This window comes from Callospermophilus lateralis, chromosome 3 (genome assembly GCF_048772815.1).
Source record: "Callospermophilus lateralis isolate mCalLat2 chromosome 3, mCalLat2.hap1, whole genome shotgun sequence".
Classification (NCBI taxonomy): domain Eukaryota; kingdom Metazoa; phylum Chordata; class Mammalia; order Rodentia; family Sciuridae; genus Callospermophilus; species Callospermophilus lateralis.
The window spans coordinates 73957955-73978598 of NC_135307.1; the positions used below are offsets into that span (position 1 = coordinate 73957955).

Here is a 20644-nt window from a genome sequence, read left to right on the forward strand (position 1 = left end):
GGAAGGGGAGAGGCCCAACAGTTCCCAGGCTCTGAGGACAGCCAAGAAAAGGAGCAACTCTTGACTTTAAGATTAGAATGGTAGAAACTGAGAACACTAAATGGGTGTATCTTTCCTCTGAGGGATGCCAAGTATTTTTAAAAAGAGATGTCACTGACTCATGGTGCAGAGGCACAGGACACATGTTAAAAATAGCTGCGTGGTTTATAACCTTTAGATGTTTTGCAGTGGGGTGTCAAGAGGTTGCATCTTAAACAGAGGAGTACTTATGGAGAGAATGCAATGATCTTTCTAGAGGCTCCTGCCAGCCCAGGGGAATCTTCCTGGCAGTTGATTGATAAGTAACAGCACTGAACTCAGGATCAGAAAGAGAGGAATATGAATATGGAAGCATTTTTCTTCTGTTTTCTTAATGGAAATTGACATACACTCTGATATCCTCCAGGTCCTAGATCAAAGTGAATGTAAGCCAAGGAGCAAAGCTGTCGGACAGGATTTACAAGTCCTCTGCTCTGTTTGGGCTTTGCCTTGGGGTAATCTGTTCTCTGTGTGGGTCTGACTTCTGCCCTGCCTCATGTTGCCATGCCTCAGAGGAAGGCTAACGGCTAAGAATTCACTAAGGACAGTATGATCCCTCTGTATGGTCAGAGGTCTGGGAGAAGGAGGCTCCCCACGGTTGAGTCCACTGGCTCTTTTCCCACAAATGACCAGACTCACCAACTGCAGCGTCTCTCCTGGTGCCTGAACACCAAAGCCTGGACCATCTTTTTGCTTCCATGCACAATGGCTTCTTCAGGAGATAGAAAGGATGCATCTCCCCAACCAAATCAATTCTGGTCCACTTCAAGTGAGTCTACAAGCCCCTCTAAAATGAAGTGGATTTCACAAATCTTCACTGAACATTGAAAGTAGAATCACCAAGTGGGGTTTGATTGAATGTTTTTGTAAGAAAACCTCACCATTTGGAATTAAAAGGAGGAAAAAGATAAACTTTGGGATGTTTGCTAAATCTTGAGGAATGTCAACTGTGAGCAGAGAAGCTATGGATAAATAAAAGCTATGTGTTTGAACACAGTCCCTTCTCTGAGGTTTCAAATACAAGCTTAGGGTTTCCTCCTACCCCTGAGGAGGATACTATGGTGCAGACTGATGCTCCCACCATGAACAATTAAAAAGGCCACATGAAGTGAAATTAAAACTCTGTCCCAAGATACAGGAGGGTTGCTGGTGTATGGAAGACTGGAAAGGCCATGGTCTGAAGAGAGGTGGCTCTTGGTCCACAGCTTCTTTCACACTGGGACCGACTGCAGCTATGTGAAGTAACTGTCGGCTACTGGAGGTGGAGGAAACAGCCGAGCTCTGGACTATCTTGCAGGACTCAAAAAAAAAAAAAAAAAAAAAAAAAAAAGACAAAATTGGAAAGTTAAGAGGCCAAGATCCTGGTGAGACAGAAAACTGATTGGTACATGGTAGGTTTTCACAGAACAGAAGGTTAAAATGTGAGCAGAAACCTCTGTAAAGAATGGTCTACTCATCACTGTGCTTAGGCAACAGGATTATGGTTCAGGATCCACAAGGTGAATAAACCAGGGTCTTTGTTGAAGGCCTTATCAGTCTAGACTTGACTCAGCATAGTAAGTGTTGATCAGTTCCAAGCAAAGGGCAGTGTGACTCCCGAAGAGCAGGGGAACAGCTGCAGTCTGCATTTCTCCTTTTAATATACAGCATTCAAAGCACCATCAAAAATCACCAGCAGCACACTTGGTAATTAGTGTGATAACAGCTGTCATGTGTCTTCTGAATTTGCAGAACTCAGGTTTCCTGGGGGCACAGTCATGACAGGCAGTCAGGGAAACAGTGCCAAGGTGTATGGTGTGTATCTGTGTGTAAAAAGCTGGCCTCCAGAGTGTATGGTAGTGGCTTATAAAATTGGTAATGCCAGAACTCACAGGGATATGTTGAAAGTTGATCATTTGTCAAAGATAATTGTTATTTGGTTCCAGGCCAAAGAGTTTTGAAGAAGGATTAATTTTTTTTTAAACTGGAAATAATTAACACTAAAGTCAACCAACCAAACAAAACACAAAAAGAAAAAAATTGTACTTAATCCAATTCCAAGAGTAAGAATGGGAAATAAATCAATTCCGATAATTGATCTACTTCTCCCATCCTCCAAATATAGGCCAGACTTCCTTTCAGGGGATCCCTGGCTCTGTGCTTGCTTTTAACTTGCTGGTATTCCTGCCAGTCTGAAAAGTTAACCTAGGGCCACAGACTGTACATACCTTATTTCCTCAAGCCTCTGGCATAGTACCTGGAACATAGTGGTGTTAGATATTTTTTGATAGAATTGAAAATGAAGGAGATAAATAAAAACAAGCTCGACATCCAACTTACCTTTGGAAAACAGATCATGATACAGTTTTGTAGTTGAGTGCACAAAAACTAATTTGAACCATAGCAGAAACTCTTATCCAAACAGTTTGGAAGGGTGGTTACTCAGTTAATTGAAATCTATAAAAAAGAACACATACCTCTTGCATTTATTGTAATGTCTCACTTTAACTTTAGAACACAAATGCACATTCGCATACTAACATTTTGGGCAGTGTGCCAAAGCCTTTTCTTTCAGTATTGGTCCACTGGCCAGTAATCCAAGTGTTCTTCCTTAAATAAACCACATTTACAAGGAATCATTTCTGATTTTCAGTTCCTTAGAGTGAGAACCAAAAGACACCAGGTACACTCTAAGCAAAAACTTCACAAAACCCCATGCATTTACCAATGTTTTACAGTTTCCTTGCCCATATTTGAAACTGCTTTTTAAAAAATTTCACAAATGAAACAACTCTGATATCAAAAATATTCCTGTTTTATGAGGTTACATAATACATAAGTACATAATATCAATAGGACAATTGGTGTAAGTTTGGGAACAAATATAGTTGACTCTTGGTAAGCATGAACTTCAACTGGTGGAAGCTGAAGACTGTGTTAGGAGAGGGAGTGGATTACTAGCTGGGAGAATGGACATGCCATGGGCATTTGTCACTGTTTTCCAAAAGTAATGGAGGGCAGTGGTCCATCCCACAGGAAGTGAAGTAGAAGTCAGATAAGACATTCTGTAGCATGTGTTATTAGAATGAGGTGCAGATGTCATTATCAAAGTGTGAGTATTCCAGTGTACTTAATATATGATAGTATAAATACTAATCAAGTTAAACTATCTTAAAGTATTGATTAAACTTTATACTAAAGGATGGGTAATAGTGAATACATACATCACCGTTGCATGTACATAGAATAGTAATATTTATATCTAGTCAAGTATTTAATTCCTTTTTAATATATTTAATACAAATTATATTTTATCTCATGCTCAAAACAGTCTTTTTAAAGCATTTAATTAAAGTTTTCCTTTGCTATCTTCATTCATCAATTTAGGTGGAAAAGAAAGGGTTTGATAAGCAGGAACTTGTCCTGTTTGAGTTATCAGTAGCTCTCAAATGATGGGTTAACAATTGCATGCATAATTATGTGTCAGGTAAGGCCACTTTAGACAGCAGGCTCTTGGACAGCAGAGCTGAGAGCTGACACTATACACAGGATTCTACCAACATGAGTTCTCCATGAATATCATTCTTTATCTTTTTAAAAATTTGGGCCCTATAATAAGAATGGAGTTCAGGTCTATTTGGTGCCCACCTACACTTGTAAGCTATGCCAAGATATTATATCACAGATGATTTTACACTTACTCTATTAGGTAATTTTTATCTGACATGAATATTAATAAGAATGGATGTAATTGTTAAATATTGTAAATGATTTAACTTTGAAAGAAATTTTCTATTACTCCTCTTTCAAGCTTCTGATTTTGATGAATGAGTATTAAGGTTTTAGATGAGCTAAAAATCACTTTTTATCCAACACACACACACACACACACACACACACACACACACACAGAAACGAGATAAGGCTGACACAACTATTTTCCCTAACACTAGATTTTAGTCTTTTTCTCATTAGATAATTTTATCTATTTGAGTTCACAAAATTTATACCACTAAAATATCATTTTTATGTCTTTACATATTGAGAATCTGCATGCAATTTTATTTGATTTTGCAAAGGTGTTGTGCACATACACCCATAATTTGAAAATCATTGATTTAGTCCAATTTCATCATCTCACAAAGTAAAAATCAAGCAGAGGTTAAGTAACTTGCATCAGATCACATGATTAAGCAGAAATCACACAATTATCAGAAACTGATACCTAACTCAGTGCTTTTCCCACTGACATTTTGCATTTTCTGATTTCAGCCATGCTGATTCAGACTAAACTTATCATTGAAATCTCTATTTTCTAAAGCAGTTTTCAACCTAAAGATTCATGAATGTAAAGTGAGAATTCAATCCATTAAAAGTTTTAACCTACCATAAATTGGTTCAGATAAATAGGGAAATGTTGGTGGCCTGCAGGGACTTCAAGTTTGGATAGTTTATTGGATTTTATAGCAAAGGTTGTGGGAATTTAAATGAGTTTTCATTCTTTCTCTGCAGAAGAAATGAACAAGAGAACTGGTCAGGCATTCTGAGGCTTTCCATCAGCAACATGGGTGATAATTCAGCTCAGTATCCACCCAATTCAAAAGATGCATTTTTCCAAATAAATAAGCTAGTTCTAAGTTACAGAATGTTTTTGAAGTTATAAAAATACATTTAAAATTGATAAACACTAGCAACTGAAAGAGTGGTACATTAGTTGTCAATAGTCTTATATTCTTAAATACATACTTAATTATATTTGCTGTGTGTTTCTTTTCATAGAATAATCTTTCCATGATCATTAGCAATATCAAGTGAAACTTATTAGAGTCACAGAGGCTTGATGCAGAGTTGTGCATGAGCAATAACAGTAGTTTTCTTTAAAGAGTAGGATTTAGAGTTATCTGAATAGCTATAGCCAATACTGGGTTCACAATGATATCATTTAAAATAAAAGTAATACTGGGAATGTGAAGCAATAGTTCCAGAATAGCAAAAGCCCATAAATTTTAGCATTCATCAAGATTTAAACATACGAAATACAAAGGAAAAGAGTCTGTGGTCAAATAAACGGATGTGCTAGTTTATTTCTCAAGGTTGTAAGATGACCTTTTTGGCAGGATATTTCTGAGACTCAAGTTCTAAGGAAGATTCTTCAGGTAATGTACTTGCAAGGAAGTAATATAGGCAACTATCATCTATTAAGCACTTACTATATATCACAATGAATGAGTTATGCTAATTTTATAAGATATTTAAGGAGGGGAGCACGATTATTACTTCTATTTTATAGGAGAAGAAATACTTCTATTTTAGAGATGAGGAAATGTAACCCAATACTTCTAAGCAATTTCAAATACTGAAATTTTAAAAAGCATTCCTTTTCCAAATTTTATCATTAGATGATAGAAACCCAAGGTTGGTGAAATGTACACTGATGAGATCTGGTTTGCTGACCTAAGCAAGTTTTCATCATGTTAATGGGAATTCTGAGGACTCAGCAAGTTCCCAGAATTATGTATAAATTTCATCTTGAACTCTGAACTTCTTCAAACCAGTTTGAAAATCTCTAGAGGTTGTTTTCTGCAGGAAGAAAATACTTAAAGAAATGAACTAAAGAAACCAATGGCAAAGGATATGGAATGCAAGAGTTAGAGTCATGTCTATTCCCCTGAGAGAAAATGGCAGCTGGAATCACAGGGCAGGAAGGACACTTGATTGTTTGGGGCCACATACCTCAAATTCCCAGGAAACCATGCTGGGTCTGCCCAAATTGATGAGCCCAGCAGAGGCATATGCTGAGTATCATTAGATAGTTGAAGAAGCATTTCTTAAAGTATGGAACATGGATCACCTGCATTGTTCTGTAGGTGGTTTGTCCAAAGTGAGAATCCCTGGAGTGTTTCAGTCAGCTTTTTTCCTGCTGTGGCTAAAAGACCTGACAGGAACAATTTTAGAGGAGGAAAAAGTTTATTTAAGGACTCCCAGTTTCAGAGGACTCTGTCCATAGATAACTGGCTTTATTTCTTGGGGTTTAAGATGGCAGAATATCAATGTGGCAGAGAAACAGCTCACATGATGATCAGGCGGGGGGGTGGGGGGTGGGAGAGAGAACACGAGAGAGCAAGAGACCATTTGCTGGATACAAAATATATACCCCAAAGGCATGCCTCCACTCACTCACCACCTCCAGCCACACTCTACCTACTTTACATTACCACTCAATTAATCCAGTCCGAGGAGTAATTCAATGATAGGGTTATGACTCTTAAAACCCAATCATTGTTCCTCTAAACCTTCTTGCATTGTCTCACACATGAGCTTTTGGGGGACACTGGAGAGACCTAGAAACCAAGAATGTAGCCTTTTTGATGCAGCTAAAGAATCTCTACTTAAAGCCAGAGTCTCAGGAAACTGATGGAAGCTTAAAGTTCAGACCTGGAATTAGGCAAGAAAAAGACCATAATACCCTTTTTATCTAACAACAATGACCTTAGTTTTCTTCAGCTAGAACCTATTTAGAAGACAAAAATGACGTGAAGCTTCAGAACATTTCTGGGCACCCCAGTGCAGCATAATTTTCTTCAGGGTGGCACAACAGTTCGAAGCAGTTTGTTGAGGCTTATAGCTCTGCAGCTAGGACAATTGTGGCCTCCTTTTGCAAGACACAAAGTCTGTGGATGCGCACTTAATTGCTTTTCCCTTGGTTCCCAAAACCACATTTCAAAACTGACATATAACAAGTCTTTCTGGTGAAATAATTGACAAACAGACCAAAATGAAGGTGACATCACAGCTAAAAATTCCTTTTTTTGTTTAGAAAGATATATTTCCAAATATTTGAAGTGTTAATCTCTGGGTGATGGGATCATAAATGGCTTTTTCTCTTTATATTTCCCATGTTTTAGATTTTTTACAATAGGTCCGTATTGGTCTTTATTCCACTTAGAACAACAGTTTGTTAGTAAGTAATGTAGTTGTTGAAGGCTTTCAGAATATCATTCTATGCTTTCATTCTAAGAAGAAAAAAAAAGCAGTCGATCCATAAGAATATGAAGCTGTCTTCTAATCTTTTGTTTTTGGAAGGCTTATGTTTATGTTTTCTTTAACGGGCAAGTACCAGTGTGACAGAGTGAGCTACTCCTGTGGGGAAACTAGAGAGAAAACAGGGAAAAAAGATGTGTATGGGGGACCTCAGGAGAGGAAAGCAAAAGGCCTGGGGGAGGGAGTATTGGAGGCGAGAGACACTGAGGGGTGGTATTGACCAAATTATATTCTTTTATTTTGTGCATGGAGGAATATGCAACAATAAATCTCATTTTTTAAAAAAGTGGAATGAGTTATGTTTGAACCTATGGAAAACATCTCTCAAATTAGGCAAAATTTGAAAGATTCTGCGTATTTTCATCTGAAATCACCTAAGATTATAAAATGGTATTTTGATTCTAAGACAAAATTTGTCACAATCTAACATCTTTGAATTTAGAATGCATATTTTAAGTAGTTATCATTCATACACTATAAAAGTGCCCCTTTTAAGTGTACAGTGGTTTTTAGTACATTCACATAGTTGTACAACCACACAAAAGCTTAGAACATTTTCATTACCCCCAAATAAACTCTGTACTTAACACTACTCATTTCTTACTCCTCTTTCCTTAACCCCTGACAATCACTAATCTTACTTTTTTTCTCCATGGATTTCCCTACTTCTGACATACACAGTGTGGCCTTTTGAATCTGTTTTCTTGCATTAAGTGTTTTTGAGGTTCATCTATGTTATAGTATGTACTGGTACTTCATTTTTATAGCCAAATATTATTTCTATGGATATACTACATTTGCTAATCTATTCCTCAGTTGATTAGTTTTTACTGTTTTGCTCTCATGAATGCTATGAATACTTGTGTTCATGTTTTTGGGTAAATGTTCTCAATTCTCTTGGGTATATGCCAAGGAGTGGAACTGATGGATCACATAACTGCATATTTTACCTTCTGAGAAACTGCCAAATTGTTTGTTCCAAAGCAGCTGCATCATTTTACCATCCCAGGTGTTTGAGGGTTCTAATATTCCAGCTTCTTTGCCAACATTTGTTATTGTTTCCTTTTTATTTTAGTCATCTTGATATAAAACGGCATTGTATTGTTTTAATTTGCATTTTCCTGATGGCTAATGATGTTGAACATGTTTTCATGGGCTCACTGGCCATTTGTGTATCTTCTTTGTAAAAAGTCTATTGAAATACTTGACCATTATTTAGTGGAGTTGTATTTTTAACTAATGAATTATAAGAGTTTTTTTCACAATTCTGGACACAGGTTCCTTGCCAATCTGAGCTTCACATATTTATTTTCTTTTTTACGAGTTTTTTACTCTCTTAATAATGTACAAAACTTAAAATTTTGGTTGCCCAATTTACCTCCTTTTTCATTTTGTTGTGTTTTCTTGGTGTAGAATCTTAAGAAATCATTGACTAAGGTCACAAGGTTCCCCCTCCACACACACCCCGTTCCTCCTAAGAACTCTATAGCTGTAGCTCTGTGATCCATTTAGGGTCAATGGTAGGGGTCCAACTTCATTCTTTAGTATGTGGATATCCAGTTGTCTTAGCTCCATTTGTTAACAGGCCCCCACCGTACACAGTTTTGGTGCCTTGCTGAATGGGATATATCTTACAATTATAACTGGATGTGTTTTTCTATAGTAACACATCTTATAATTCATAGCATCTTAGATTTGATAAAAGTATGGAACACTTACCTTTTTAAATAAAAACCTTATTATATAAGTGCATTTTTTTGGGAAATAAAAATCTATTTCCCTCAATAATACTAAGAATCATTGAATATCAATGGGATGAGGAAAAAAACTGTCATACATGCATATATTTTCTTATGACAGAAACACCATCTTAAGGCTTGAAGGCTTTAATACAATCCTTATTATGTTAAAAATGAAGAGAGACTGTTACAAAAGCAGTAACATGACTATAATGACCATGAAGAAAATTAATTCTATCATCCAGGTTAAATTTTCCTAGAAATTAGATTTATTTGGCAGTGATAAAATGTCCCAAGAAACGATAATATAAGCACCAACTTTAATAAATTTTTGATTTTCAGAACCCAGATTTAAATATGTATTGTGCAGAGTATAAAACAATTAATAATAAACTCAACTATTTGGGATTAACTGGGAAGTCTGAGAAATGCAGAAATCAAACCTACATTTGTATCTTCCTCCTACTATCCTGATGAATGTCCTGATGAACCCAATGACAACCAGAGTCTGAAGACAAATGACTCACAAACATAGTGAGATCTGTTTAATAGTTTTTGAAGATTTTTCCTGTAAAATGGCTTGTATTTCCACAGGTACAATAGTGAAGAAATAAATTTTTTAATTTGACATGAAATATAAAAGAACAATTTTACAAATATATTCATAAAATTTAACTGTTCATAACACTATACATGGTAAATATGACCACCCCCTTAACTTCTAGACTATTCAATACAGAGAAGCAATCTGCCATCTTAGCTAAAAATGAAACACTTCCCTTTCATTGAGTTTATTTTTTGTTTGCTTAGAAACATGTTAAGAAATGGTTACGTACAACTGGAAAAATAGTTGCCCCTATCCTCATTTAGGGGTTCTTCACGAGGGTGAAAATTTATTTGAAAGGGTGTAAGTTTTATTAAAAAGAAAATACTGAACCTTCTTTTTTTACTGCTTCAGCAATGCTTTTAAAAAGACATTCTTTTAAAAAGACCCTGAAGTTGTCTCATTGACCTTTGGGTCATAAATGACAACAGGGTGGTGTTCTCTGTCCACAGCTGCAGGAAGAACTTCATTATCTTGCCCCACAAAGGCTAAACTATGGGGATATAAGAGTAACACCCAAGGGAATGGACCTGCGTCTGGCTTAAAATCAAAATCCCATGCTTTTTTTTTCTATCAGAAATGCCACTGTTATGCGGCAAGATCACATGACATTAGCAGGTGTTCATCCAGCACAATGAATGGTGTGACCACACCTCCTGTGCACATCCAAAGGACAGAATGGCTTTCAAAAAGAAAAGTGGAACAAAATCCAAGAATTGCAGGTAACAATTCTATAACATATAATACATATAAATTAAGTAGAAAATGTGCTCCTTAAACTCTCAAAAGTGCCCAAATAACAATACTGAGCTCCCAAATAACAAAGGTTTGAGATTTTTCTATGTCAGCAAAAACAAAAGGCATTGAAGCTTTAGGAAGAGTTCACCTCAACTTTCCTAATACAGTATATATAATAACTTAAAATGATTTTCCTATTGGTACTGGAAAATAAATTCTACTACAATCATGTTTATGCCAGTTCCTGGCACATTTCTGCATCCAGATTCATTAGTCTCCTTAATGGAGCCCATCAGTTTTCCAATGGCTTTCTCCTTTCCTTAAACCCTAACCCTGAAATTCTATAACCAGTTATATCACGTGGCTTCCCTGAGGCACAAAGGTACCAAACTCTAATTAACTACTGAGGAATGATAAATATGTTCTCTATTTATATTAAAAGATTTTTAATTCTTTTGGGCCATAGTTGGGGTAAAAAAAAAAAAATCCACCAGAAAGCTTAAAACTCTGCAGTGTGACCTGTAGCCCTTTTTGCAAAAAGCTGAACCAAATAAGGGAAATGTTGAGAGTTGCAGCATGCATGACCCGGCAGCACCGATTATTAATAAAAAATTTCAGTCTAGAAAAATACTCAGAGTTGTCCCCCATCCACTCTGAATCCTTTTTTTTTTTTTTTTTTTTTTTGTAGTAAACTGACCTAAACAACTGGAAAGAAAAATATCTATGGAAATACATCACTGGAGTTTTGCTTCTGGAAACCTATTTGAAAAAGGCATCTCAGGCTGAGACGGGGACAATTGGATTCCTTATGTGTACAAGTGGTCGAGTGGGGCATAAAAGCCTGACATAAAAGCAAGAAGTGACCTTGGAGACATGACCTTTACTCAACTGTATTACTCTACTTTGGTGAGCTAGAGTTTTTTATTTTCACAAACTAAGTTGCTTTCAAGTCTTCAAAAAAAAAATCTCAATAGTCAAAATTATAAGGGAATCTTATATGAGTAGCTTAGGTGAGTGTGGTTTCCTTTTACAGATGTGCCACCTCTCTGAGGTTCCTTCAACAGGGTGGGAGAGGACCTCATTTGGAAGCCAAAGGAAAAGATGTGTAGCCATAGCAGGTGGCACTCTCACCCCTTCCAAGAGCTTGGAATTTACTGCCCAAATTTCAACTTGCACTTAAGCTGAGTTTAGTAAAAATCAGAAACTTCAGATGGTAACCTTACTTTTGGGCATATATCACATGCAGAAGTACTAGATTTATAAATAGTCCTTGATGTGGAAAATTATGATATCAAAGCATAATTTTCTAGAAAAAAAAGTTGTGTTTCTTTTGGTAGGTGAAAATCAGCCTTTCTGGGTACAAGACCATTTACCTTACAAGATACTCCTGGAGTATCAAGAACCCTCAAACCACTCTCTAGCTATAAAACAAGAAAAGGGACAAGTACCTCCTTTATCATTCTTCAGAGCCCATAGATTCATAGGCTGAAAAGACAACTCTATCAACAAAGCTAGTCATCAGAGATTCTGGCTAGATCAGATGGCACTTAATATACTATTCTAGGCAATTTCATCTTTTCCTTTCATTTTCTGTCTGCAGGTAGAGTAAGATATACAGAATAGAGGAAGCTACTAATAAGAAAACTGCTGTAGGATTTTTACATCACTTAAAAATTACCAAAAGAAAACCCAAAACAAAAATATCTCATCCTCAACAATGATCTCCGTTGAAAAATAAAGCTATTTTAAAACTGACAGGCTGAACTTTAAAAATATTAAGTCAAATTAAGCAGCAGCAATTAAGAGTAATAAATCTTATCACTTTAAGGAAAAGAGTATTTCAAATAGGTTAGAATGACGGGAAATAGGCAAACTATTTGCCAGTAGGCAAAATATGGAAAAACCAATTCAAGTATGAATATAGTACATTAGAATCATATAAATTACATATATTTACAAAGGTTAGAAAATGTAAATCAAATCTTTGATGGTCCATGTATGAGGATGTTAGTTTAAATGAATGCTTGCTCCACGAGCAGGGGCCTATTATTAGCTACAGATTCTCTGCATTCTGGGAGCAGTGATACTCTGGTACCAAGCACAGAGAATGAGCATCCAAGAATTATTAATCAAAATGAAATGAAACTAACAGAGAGGGATGGAGGAGCTCATATGAAATTCTGATTTAATTATTTCTCAGTAAACACTCATTTGCTCTCAAAAATCAGAAATTTCAAATTATCTCTGCAGATGTACCACTTGGTTTTGTGTATATCTAATGATCACATTTAAATTTAGTTTGATTTGCAAACATTTTCAAAACTTAAAGGGCTTCTTTCACAGCAAGGGAAGGTGACAGATGGTGGAAAGCGACTGAACAAAAATGACTGTATCATTGTGATTTGTTGCTTTTAGGCTCATAGAATTTTGGCTTTCTTGAGGAGGAAGAAGAAGAAGAAACCCTATAAAACCCCAACAAGTGGTTTTAAAAAATAACAGTGTAATTTTAATCACTCTTAAATCTTAAATAATTCAATATGCAGATAAAGTTGGTATTATAGTACCTAGGCCATGAAAACTGCTGTAATAGTCACCCTCCATTAAAGAACTTTTAAGAGCTGCTGTTTTTTAATCAAACAGTCCTGGCCATATAAGATGAGGGTAAGGGACAAACCACATCAGGCAGAAGTAACAAAAGGCAGACTAAGAAATTATGGAAAAATTCTTTGTTTGAAATGCCAAGTATTTGATGAATGACTATGTAAGTGAATTCCACTGAAGTTAAAAAAAAATCCCACAATATATGAATATTGTCCTTCCAAGAGAGTCAGAAAAATAAATTAGAAAAATGCCCCGGATTTCAAAACAAGCCCCTATGCCTAAGGTCTCCTGTTCACCAGTCCTGTGCAAAGCGCCACCCTAGCTGCGTCAGGCACTCCAGACACCGTACATGTTTTGGGTAACGCCATCCCACACAGCACGGAGGGCTGCACGTTTACAGTGACTTTCAAATAAATTTCTTCTATATTGTAAAATCTTGTCCAAGTTTACAAAGGAAAAAAAAAAACTTGGTTAAAAGCCCAAGGTTAAAAATAAAAGCTTGGCAGTTGAAATCCAATTATTACACAGATATTATGGTTTAATCAAGCAGACTTCAATGACGATGCTGCTGTTTTGAGCATGCAACATACCACTGGTATCTGTTCAACTCCTGCCATGTTTCATCACTGTGTCCCCCCTTTTTTCCCAGTCTCAGTCCACCCTCTCCCTAATAAACAGCATTACAAAAAGGTAGAATTCTAGTTAGTGGCAAAATCTTCACAGTAACTTGTTAATAGTAGATGGCTGTCAAGGGTATCAGTCAACTGGACCTTGGAAAATCAATTTAATGCAGTTTTGCTCCCCAACCAGCTGTGTGGCACAGAAAGGGCAGGCAGCATGAAATGCGTGAGTTCCGTGAGGCAGAGGAATCTGAGACCAATATTTTGCAGACTTTTCTGAGCACACATGTCCACAGGGGGTGAAAGCGTGAGTTGGTGGTCCTGCATCTACGTAAAATCCTGCCTCACAGCCAAGCCAGAGAGGTACGTAGGGGCCCACAGTCCTACACATGGGACACTCCCTTTCGTTGGCCTCTGTGTCGCTCCGATGGCCCCAGTTGTGGTACCCGTGCACATGGCCGCAGCTGAGATATGCCCAGGGCTGTTTCTCCTCTACCACTTCTTTCCTGTTGATGCTGGGGAAGACCAGGGTGTTGAGCCCCACAGGACACTGGGGTCGCGCAGCATTGATCTCCTGCCGGAGAGCTTCGATGTGTTTCTGAGTCGGAGTGTGGAAAAGACCGTCTGCTGTTCTCCACAGAAGAGTGGCTCCACACAGGTCAATGAGGGAGCCATCCTGCAGGATGTTAGTCTCACTTTCCACCTACAATGGGTTTGACAGACATGCCTTTTAAAAGCAAAATCCTGAAAACCATGGAGCAAATCACTCTGACTTTCCTCTCAAAATAAATAGAAAACCAGTTTTGAAGAAGACCCAGGGAGGAAATTTATCTCACTTCAAACAGGACTAGGGGAGTAACCTACCCCCCTTGAGCTTCAGTTTTCTCATTTAAATATTAGACAATATATATGTCCAGGATGCAAAGCCTCGAGCACAAAACACCTAGGTTCAGTTAATACAGCAGTTATTTTAATGAACTTCACAAATCTCTTTAAATTGAAAAAATAATTTTTTTTTTTTTTTTTTTTTTTGGTGCTACTGGGGATTGAAGGGCCTCACACATGCTAGGCAAGTGCTCTACCACTGACCTACATCCCTAGCACTTCTTTTTATTCTCATTTTTGAGGCAATGTCTTGCTAAATTGCCCAGGCTAGCCTTGAACTTGTGATCCTTCTGCCTCAGCCTCCTGAGTTTTGGGGATTACAGGCATTTACCACCATGCTCAGCTTAGACTCTTATTTTTTACTCCTTAAGTTGATAATATAATTAATCATTGATCTCATTAAAGGACAGAGATGTCCCACCAGTAAAAGTGGAAAAGACTCATACTCATTTAGACCAGAGCCAATGCAGAAGATCCTTTGGGGCTGAAATCATTACTGAAGTGTCTGACACTCTCCTGGCGACATTTAGCTTCCCACATACCTTGAATCTGTCCTTCATCCTCATTTCTAAGGACCAAGCTGAAGTTTTCACTATGAGCCTTTGTTTTCAAAGGATGTCTGTGCTGTGTACCAAGTGCTTACAAGACTGATGACCAGCTGACAGCAGCACTGTTGGACGTGGTCAGCAGGAGTCTGACCTCTGCCTCCTTTGCCAGATAATGCTAAGCCCTGAGCGTACCAAAATCAAGAAAACAGAGTCCTCTTCTTCAGTGGGAAGCAGACGTTCCTAGACCCAGGAGTGAGGAAGGGCCAGTCAAAAGCCATGAGGCCACAGCCTCACTGTGGCTCAGACTGTGACTCTGGAGCTTACTACTTAGTTTTGAGCTTGACTCTGTCATCTAGCAACTGTATAACCCTGGGCAGGTTACTGAAGCACCCTATCCCTTAGTTTCTTTGTAAAACTTAGAAAAGGCGATCATGAGGGTTAAATAAGTTAATACAAATAAAGTTCCTAGGATAAGGTTTGGCAAGCAGTAAATACTTCATAAACAGCTGCTGCTGTTACTGTAATGAAGTTAGAAGGTGAGCAATGGTTTTTAAAAGTGTTTTCCTTGAACAGAGATTTGAGCAAGACATCAGGAGTCAGGAGGTGGGCTACAAGGAAGGCACACGTGCAGGAAGCACAAGAATGCTCAGCAGAAAGTGCTGAGGGAACAACAGTTAACTTGAAGTCAAAGCTAGGTGACCAGGCTGGGGCTCTGGCACGGCTGGGCCAGGCTGAAGAGCTGGCTGGTCTTGCATGCCTGAGGGAGTCAGAGGAGGTTTCGGTGGCCTTGTAAAAATCGGTTTGCATGTTTGAAAGATGGTGGAGGGGTCTCAGAGGAGAGGAGGTAGAGTCAGCTAGGGTGGGTTCTTTTTCTAGGCAAAGAAGATGAATGCGCCTCAACCAAGAATACCATGGGGCAATAGCTAAGAGGCACAGGGAATGGATGTTCAAGTATAAAATCCAAGAGCTGTGAACTCCTGATTTGAGGAAGATGTCTACAGTTTAACACAGATCTATGCATTACTTACAGGGACTAATTTCAAAATTAGTCTCTCTTTAGTACAACCCACCCATCAACAGAAGCCATTTTTGGAATGGTTTCTTTTCAGCAGCATTGGCAAAATTTCCTGGCATACACATTTATCTAAACTACGTTATAAGGACCAGAGTGGATAAGGAACACTCTGTGGCATGCCCTCCTGACCTAAGGAGCTCTCTGTGGAGTCCAGGATGTGCTTTCTAATCACCAGGAGGCAAATGATCTGTGCAAACCCTCTTGGTGAGAGCTAAGTGTGGCTTCCCAAGAGATGGTACTGAGTGGCAGTCAGGACCACAGACTCTCAGCCAGGAGGAGCTGAATTTAAACCCTGTCTATAGTCACCTCTGAATCTTGTGATGCTGGGAAGCATTTAACTTATCCATGCCAAATATTCCTTAGCCATAAAATGGACTGATTCTTCTTTCCTTGGAGAGCTGTGGTACAGGGTAAATGAGCTGAAGTCTGAAGTGTTGACATAATGCCAGCACCCAATAACCACTTGCTGCTTTCTAATTCTTGCTGTTGTAATGATTACTAGCCAGTTCGGCTGATCTAGGTCAGTCTTATATAAAACTACCAGATAACCAGAAAAAAAAAAAAGGTTTTTGGAAAAATTGCATTCATATTACCTTTCCTATTTATAATTTCTTGGAAAGTATTTAAAAAAACTTATTGAATTGGTTGGCTTTTCTAGGAAAATGCTTTTCATATGCATTCAGCCATGATGCTCCAAGACTAGGATTTACTATAGATGCAGACGCTATGCCAATGGCTAAACTATGGTGTGAAATAGAAATAACAGCAACAACTCTGCTAAAACAAACACTTTGGAGAGAACAGCAAACCAGGTCTACAAAAAGAATCCCGTCTTCTCTATAATAGTAATATTTGATTATCATTTTTCTCCCTGCAAAATGCTAGCTCACATCCTCCGTTCTCTATATTTTTCTAAGGGGATCTTGAAGAACTTCCTCTTCTCTAGCATCTAGAGAAGGCATTTGTTTCCTCTTGCTCCAACTTAACAATTAACTGAAGTCCAAACTGTGAAGTGTACTAAGAAGTATTTGGAAGCTGTGCCACAAACTTTTGGCAAGATCAGAAACCAAAAGCTTCCCATTTAAGGTATTATAATTAATCTCCAGAGAAGAAACGGCTCCAAACCAACTGCTCTAGGGCCTGACTCTAAGTGGTGAGAACTGCAGGAAAGCATTAACAAGCCAGGTCAATACAGTATATGAATCATCAAGTAAAAAGCTGTAACTATGACTTTGGAAAAAATTATATAGCAATTCTATATTCATTTCTTACTATGAACTTAAGGGGAAAAAAGCAAACTTAATTGATTCTTAGTTCTAGAAAGTCTGTATCATTCTCTAATTAAAAAATGTCATCAACTTGTCCTGGATTACTCAGGATTTTTGCAAATCAATAAAGCTTTACTCTAAATTTAAGTTCATTTTCCTTAGAGTGGATTTAAGTAGAATTTTGTAGTGTGTTAGGTAATAAATGAGTATGCTCTTAAGATACTAAGGAGCAAAAGGTAAGTTATGGCCACTATGAACGAGTTTAAACATTAACACAAGGACGGCCATGTCCCTCTAACTTTCGGAACTTAAGAATTCTCATTTTCGTGGGTCAGGGGGCTTGGCACTTAGACCTGTACAAAGGTTTTCTGAGCTTCAGGGGAGTGGAAAATGACGGTCCAGAGTGAGTTCCTGTAGTTTGGTATGTGTCCTAGAGCAGGACCCACTTACCAGCTTTCCCCTTTGCTGGGCTGACCTGGTTTCTCTCAAGGTGTACACATCTCCACAGACAGAGATCTCACGCCAGACACCAGGCTGAGACTCCTCAGTGAAGCCTCCCCTGGGATGCATCACCAGGACACCATTTGTAGTGAGCCCATCCATGTGGCCATCAGGGTTTTTCCACTTTGCTGCTTTTTCCTGGAGAGTACATCACAGACCATAAAAAAATACGCTAAGGTAACATTCAAAATGAGGGAATTGGGGAGTCTCTTTAAAATACTAGGTAGGGGTACAGGGGAGCTACTTAAAGCTAATAATAATAGGATAAAATATGCAATTATTCTGACAATATGAAAGATGTGGTAAAATAGATAAATTATTTATCACTAGGTATACATTATATTCACTTCAGGAGCTTAAGAAAAATCCCTGATGCCTGGGCATCTCCATCAGATTCCCCCATACCCTGCATGAATCCAAGAATCTGTTTTCTTTCTTTGGTTGCACTTGTGCCGTGCTTTTATCCTATTTCCTAAAAATGCTTTACATGCATTCATTATTTGGATATAGAAAGAAGTATACTCAAGAAAAAATGACTTTATTAAAGGTACAAAATTTCAAAAAACATTAAGCCAACAAATAGTGGCCATTTTGTCTTCTTACAAATCAGCATTTATATACTCAAAGGCAGAAGGCATAAGTGGCAGGACAGACACTCTTGGTTGCCTGTGCCACTGTAATTCCCCTCTTCTTTTCTTTTTCCTATCCTGCAAAAATAATATTGATTTGAGAAGGAACTATATTAAAACTGATCATTCAATAAAACTTGGGGGGCTCATTTATAAGGAAACTTATAAAGATATGGACTTTTTAATTCTCGGTGAGACCATATCTATAATTCAGTATGGAACACAGAAAATACTTAGGAAAACATTTATGAGTGAATGAATAACTCACTAACATTTTCCTTCGACTGTAATTATCTAGATTTGGCTACTTTTTCTTCCTGAAATAAACCTCTTAAATCCACCGTAAATACATATGCATAATGGTAATTTTTACACTTTAAAAAGTAGTTAATGTACATATTATAGTTGACAGAGCAAACATAACAAATAACAAGCAATAACTGTTGTTTGTTTAATCTTTGGATATAGGAAAAAGAATAATCATGAAAAAATGACTTTATTAATATATTAAGCCAACAAGCCATAGCCATTTTGTTTTCTTACAAAATACTATTAATCATCTAATCATTGATTAGAGTTTTTTTCTGGTACTGATGATTGAACCCAGAGGATCTTCACCACTAAGTCCCCAACCCTTTTTATTTTTTTATTTTGAGACAGGGTCTCCCTAAGTTGCTTAGGGTCTCGCTAAATTACTGAGGCTAGTCTTGAACTTGTGAACCTCCTGTCTAAGCCACTGGAGCCAGATTAAATGATTTTTTAAAAACAGTTTTTCAAACAGGCCACCTGAAAACTAAAATCTCAAAATCTAACTAGAAGCATCACAAGCAAATTTTTGGTCTCCATTAAATGTTCTATATCTAACAATGAGTATTTTTCCTGAAATTTGTAGTTATTACCAGTACTTACTCCAAGAAATATGTTTTTGGAAGAGTCAAAGCCAGCTGCAAATATCCGCGCCGTATAAGGTTCATTTCTGTCACACACAATCCTGCAAGCAAACCTTGATATGGTGCTTTGAGTGATCTGGGCTTCATCATTGCTCTGACCACCAGAAATGGTATCTGTGACCACGAAGTCAATAGGGCTTTCTGTTGATCTGCCCACCTGAGTGAATCAAACACACTCATGATTTGCTTAAAAAGTCAGGTTACCATACTTTCTTCACATGTGATGGGTATTCAGAAGCCCTTCATCATTCATTATCTCTGCCCTGAGGATCGGAATTTAGTAAAAAACTTTCAGTTGCGTTCTTTTTCCTATTTAACTAAGGGGAAGAAATTATGGTACCCCATCTCTAGATTTTTAAAAAACTTTGTCAATTTTATTTTATCGAGGTAAGAAAACTTAATATCAGATCTACCCTCACCACATATTTGAATGCACAATACTGGAATTGTTGTACACAGGCACACATATCATTTAGCAAATCTCTAGAAGTTTTTATCTTTCTTAACTGAAATGCTATGCCTGTTGCTTAGACCATCAGATTTTAAATAATAAGAGAAAGATTAATTTTCTACTCTGGAGGAAAATATTAGATCATCCTCCACACATTAGATTATCTCCTGGTTCTGGGTAGAAAAAGCACTTTTATAGCAAATCATTCTTTGAAAATTTTTTTTTCTATATCTAGAGAAAAGCAAGTTTTTAAACAAAGGAACTCTTGCCTCCCTCTCCTTGCTCAGCTCCTGAAAATGGCTTTCCTAAGTAAATCCAATGGTGACTCACAGCACTGAGCAGCAACAGCCCATACCCACATGCAGAGTAAAAATGTCTACTGCCATTACTCAGTGTGTCTGAGAATCATATAAAGGGCTTATACAAGTCAGCCAAAAGCTTGGGATGTAGCCAAATAAAAGACTTACTTAAAAGCTGGTCTTGGCATTTCAAGTTTGGATTTTTTTTTGGGAAAAAATACTTCTCTGGGGAAAATCTAAAAAGTTGCTAATATTGTTATATTGGTTTACTCTGCTTGGCAAGATTTAAATGCTTCCAGAAAGAATACATTTCATTAGGAAGATCTTAAGAGTTCTTTAACAAAGCTTTTCCTATTCAGTAAATTCAAATAAAACAGGTATTGCTTTCTCTGTGAACTAGGAAATTGTATTTGTTTAAACTAAGGAAATCCTCAAGATAGAATTTAAAACATTTATATAATGATGTTCTATGAATGTATAACTTGAAAAGTGATAAATGTTATTATGTACCAAAAAGCCTTCTTAAATCAAAATCACTTATATGTAAATGAAGAATTTTTCACCAAATATAATTTTAATGTCCGCTCCTAGCAACAGTGACTTTGATTCTGAAGTTGCTAATGGAGGGTACACCGGAG

The 20644-nt window shown here is 37.4% G+C and overlaps 1 protein-coding gene across 2 annotated transcripts in view; it reads right to left on the bottom strand.

Moving 5' to 3' along the window:
• Nucleotides 1–9360: 9360 nt before the first annotated feature.
• Nucleotides 9361–20644, bottom strand: part of Peli2 (pellino E3 ubiquitin protein ligase family member 2) — a 174884-nt gene continuing 163600 nt past the window's right edge. For both annotated transcript variants that reach the window (XM_076850452.2, XM_076850451.2), the window contains 3 exons: nt 19216–19413; nt 17627–17815; nt 9361–14103 (listed from right to left, as the gene is read on the bottom strand). In XM_076850452.2, coding sequence (XP_076706567.1) covers nt 13537–14103; nt 17627–17815; nt 19216–19413 — 954 coding nt within the window. In that variant the 3' untranslated portion in view covers nt 9361–13536. The remainder of the gene's footprint in view (nt 14104–17626; nt 17816–19215; nt 19414–20644) is intronic.